The sequence below is a fragment of the Buceros rhinoceros genome, unplaced genomic scaffold, assembly GCF_000710305.1.
Source record: "Buceros rhinoceros silvestris isolate BGI_N320 unplaced genomic scaffold, ASM71030v1 scaffold5294, whole genome shotgun sequence".
Lineage (NCBI taxonomy): Eukaryota > Metazoa > Chordata > Aves > Bucerotiformes > Bucerotidae > Buceros > Buceros rhinoceros.
The window spans coordinates 8,244-12,698 of record NW_010406345.1 but is presented as its reverse complement, the minus strand read 5'-3'; the positions used below and the strand labels follow the sequence as shown (position 1 = coordinate 12,698).

Sequence of the window (4,455 nt, the reverse complement as noted above, 5' to 3'; positions counted from 1 at the left end):
ATTATTTCCAGTCTCTTTTCCTTGCAATAGGCACTTCTAGCTTCCAAGCGGAATGAGTATGTATTTCCTACGCAGCTTTCCATACGCTTCAGCCTTAGGGGGGTTGAGTTTGCATCCCACCGTGCCCCAGTGCCCCCTGGGGAAGAGGCTGTGTCTGTAACACGTGCTTCCGCATGTTCAGGTAATGCTACATACGTACATACAAATGAACGGAAAAGCAACGGAAAACTCTGGGTTGTGGGTTACTGCTTGCCTCAAGGATTCTCTCCATGGTTCACCCTGGCTGCTTTACGCCATTCAGGCCACGTGAAACCTCCCAGGAGGTTTTATTCACCAGGATTAAAGCCAGGCGATCGCTGCTTTACATCCCTGGCTTTCCTCAGACCCAGCAGCAAGACACGCAAGCCGTTCAGCTGGAGCACTGCGCCTTCTTACAGCTCTTGTGAGCAGAGCCGTGACCACTAACATAATCCAAAACACACTTCTGGCTGCTCCGAAGCCAGCTGGGGTTTGCAGCAGCCCTGGGGCTGGTGCAGAGCCGCCCCGTGCCCACGTCTGGGGCCTGCAGCAAGCCCAGGTGCCAACGGCTGGCCCTGAAAATGGAAACCCCAGCTTTATCCTCTCGCACCGTGCTGGTGGTCCTCCGCTGGCAGTACCCGCAGCTCTGCAGCGTGGTTAAGCCGCACACACAAACATCGTTGTCCAGCGGTGGGCCTTTACTGGGCTGGTTTCAGTTGTTTTAGGAGCACAAACGGGAGCAAAGGTGCAGTGCGGTCCTGCTGGCCTATGACTCGGTTTTCACCTGCCTCTGCCTATAGATTGGGTACACTAGTTGCCTACTATAAGGTGAGTTCCCTAGATGAGACACTTTCAAATTTGCACTTTTTCTACTAGACCTGTGCATTCAAAATGTCATCGTACTCTCTTACCTGATGGCACGGAAGTTGTAACAGCATGTCTGTAACAATTCACTTCCTTACCCACAAAGTTCACTGGATGCTGATCCACCAGAGAAAAACCAAAGGATATTTACAAATACCATAATTAGTGCAAAAAGGAGAAATATCCCCAATTGCTGATGCTGGGAAGAAGATATTTTAATATAGACCATTCTAAACATCTGAAAGAAGGACCATATACAAACTGGGAGCACTTTAAATATGTTTATTCAGCAGCTATTGCAATCAGCCTCCAAAAAACTGGAGTCGCCTCTTGTTTCTGAACCGTGTCAAGTGATGAAAACGCCTACTAGAGAACATTGAAGCTAAACAGTGCACTCCTTTCTGAGAAACAGACACATCTATCAGGGATTAATCTCTTTGAAAAGGCAAAATATAAATATATACACTCTAAATTCACAACAACAGCTTAGACTCACAAGGTTAATTCAAGTGGGATAACGGTGGACAATCCACATCACGTAAACTGCCGTTGTAAGAGATCTCTGCTGCCTCCTCCTCAAACCCTGCCCGGTTTGGGTTTACGTTCCATGATCTGCCTAGCGCAGAGTTGAAATACAGAAGCGCTGAAGTGTTGAGTCTCAGGGGCTGTGCACAGGACCGGGAAGTGGGGCGATACTCTGCTCTCTACACGTTGCTCAAGGCGTCCACGCCAGGAAGAACCTTACCTGTTGGCAGTTAAACAATACCGACAAAGTTAAACCCTCTGTCCTCAGCCGAGCAAGCTTTACACTTGCAATTGAAACACTTAAACATATTAAAAAGTAAACCAGAAGTAACAAGTTAAAAAGGGAAGAGCTTGGCTCTACACAGGCTCCTGTTGACCACCGCGGCTCCTACGGCACATGGGTTACAATTAAACTGCTCCACACTGAAAACATCTTTCGGGGCTGTAGCGAGTAGCCAGTTACAGCCACACTCGTACACCAGCCACCCATTCTCAGTTAACAATCCCAGTACAATCCGCTATGGTCAGAGACAAACACCCAAGATCTTTTTCCATTAAGTGTGATGGCAAATAGATTTTCGATGGGATCACGGAGTTGCTGGATACTTCCTTCAATCCCTAGTGGCATGTAAAAAGAATTTTGGAGTGTGTGGTGGAAATTTTAAGAGAGAGTTAAGAAAAAGAACAAAGCTGCCTACAAGTCTTTTACTGGGACTAAAACACCCGGATCGAGGTATGCACATGCTTCATCACAGCTGATATAAGACAGGAATATGATCTCCGAGTGTGAGGGCCCAGATTATTAAAGTGCTATGTTCTCCAAAGCGTCTTTAGCTTTTTGTCCTACTTTAGTAATGAAGAGAGACCATTCTGGTTTTGCTTTTTCTCCAGAAAACCTGCCTTCTAGTGCTCGAGCTGTGTGGCAGTGCTGAATTTTAACACTCTTCACAACCCGCTAGTTTGCTGGGTTTGGGGTGGGGGTTTTTATGGCCTCTTTCTTTTTTCATTTTCAGCAGCTTTTCCAATTAGCTAGACTTCCGTTACATTTAAAAGATCACACGCACAAACCCACGTTTTGGGCCAAAACTTAAGACGAGTTTGTCCTTTTGAATAAATCGGTTGCCCGGTGTTTCCTTCTAGCCATCTGCATTCTTTCCTTTCGCCACCACTCCCCAGGCAACAGAAACAAAAGCTCTGTCTCGCGGGTGGCTGCTGGAGCCCAGCAGCTGCAGTGCAGTTTAGTGCAGTTTCCCTGCTACAGAGGAGCAGACGGCATTAGATAATTTACACATATTGGGAAACAGCTAATTACCAGAGGAAATGAAAACTCATTTCGAGGACAATGGAAGTCATTAGAAGGATCCTGTAAATTCGCACCGATCTGAATCCAAGCACCCTCATGCAGTGATCACTAGAGGGCTCCCCAAAACCAGGGAATTTCCAGCCATGTGCTGGAAAGGAGTTCTGGCAAGAGTTCCAGGCTGTGCTGACAAGATTTCCCCAACAGACACTGGGCATTTTGAACAGGCTGGTCAGCATGTCTCCAGGGAGCAGGTACAAAAGAGAGCCCGCTCTCCAGGCCCTTTTATTTTCTAGTCCAGCATTTCTGCTGTCCAGGACTGGCAGACTGTGCTGTTTGCAAGAACACTCCATTTTCTTGCCTCTCTCATGGCTCAAAAGCTTTGTGCAAGTCCACGTGGTTGAACACAAGACATTAATTCTATTGCTGTGCCTTCTTGAGTATCAACACCCGGCAGCGCACCCGCAACTACCCAATTTGATTCGCTCAAACCAGTTAAGATAAAGGGTGGTTACCCTCTAGCAGTTCCAGGCTGGCTCCGCCTCCCGTGCTGACATGGCTAACTTTATCCTCAGTGTTCCACTTGGCACAGCAAGTAGCTGTATCTCCACCACCTGTAGTACAAACAGAATCAATGAGGCACACCAGAAATTCAGATTTTGTTCGGCTTCAGAGCCAGAGCCTTGCTACAGGCTGGTCCTACTCCCAAATACACAGAGCTGGTACGTACAGCCGTTTTTAAAGTGCTGTCTCCAAGCTGAAGGACAGATGAAAACATGAGGAAAGAAACAATTTGACAAGTATTTCTAACAGGGTACTGGCGAGCAGAAGGTTCCCTGTGGCATTCAGAAAGACAAGAACAAACACCTACTCACCAATAATGGTGATGCTGGCTGGTCCTACTCCCAAATACACAGAGCTGGTACGTACAGCCGTTTTTAAAGTGCTGTCTCCAAGCTGAAGGACAGATGAAAACATGAGGAAAGAAACAATTTGACAAGTATTTCTAACAGGGTACTGGCGAGCAGAAGGTTCCCTGTGGCATTCAGAAAGACAAGAACAAACACCTACTCACCAATAATGGTGATGCTGCCCTTTCCAGTTACTTCTACCACTTTGTCCATCAGGGCTTTGGTTCCTTTGGCAAACTTGTCCCACTCAAAGACACCGACTGGACCATTCCACACGATTTGCTTGGCCCTTCCCACAACTTCAACAAACTTCTTCACACTTTCCGGGCCGCAGTCTAAGCCCTAAGACAAGAGAAGCCGCAGATGTACTTGCTGCCGACCCCCATCTCAAGTCACCTGTGTCTAGCTGGGGTCCTCAGAAGCTTCCCCCTCAATGGAGGAACAGAAAGATCTGCCACAGACTGCCGCAGCAGTCGGGTCTGGCGTGGTATTTATCCTCCTAGTATGAATAAGTAATTTTTAAATCAGTGTCAGGTGCTTGAAGCCATGGTTAGGAACTTTTGCCAACACCACTTGAAGTTCAGTCAAATAAAAGGGATTTCTACTGCATTCAGATCTGAAGTTTTTAGAAGAATTTTGCCGTTTTAATCCAAATCTCACAAAAGCTACATTTAAACTCAGGACAAGATTTCATTAAACCAACGCACTCTACAGCTTGACTGCCCTCACAAACATTGCAAAGGATCATGATTACTCCTTCTACCCCTTCAAGAGGTGCCCCTTCACCCCACTGCTGCCTGTTCCCTCTCGTAGTCCTCGCCTGTTCAAACCTACCAT

At 47.0% G+C, this 4,455-nt stretch overlaps 1 protein-coding gene across 1 annotated transcript in view; it reads right to left on the bottom strand.

The window, feature by feature from the left end:
• Positions 1 to 1,144: 1,144 nt before the first annotated feature.
• The window catches only part of PGK1 (phosphoglycerate kinase 1), a gene marked incomplete at its 5' end in the record, with an annotated part of 9,282 nt that continues 5,971 nt past the window's right edge, over positions 1,145 to 4,455 (bottom strand). The window contains 3 exons of the mRNA XM_010134033.1: positions 1,145 to 1,627; positions 3,223 to 3,321; positions 3,783 to 3,960. Of these exons, the coding sequence (XP_010132335.1) occupies positions 1,587 to 1,627; positions 3,223 to 3,321; positions 3,783 to 3,960 (318 nt within the window). The remainder of the gene's footprint in view (positions 1,628 to 3,222; positions 3,322 to 3,782; positions 3,961 to 4,455) is intronic.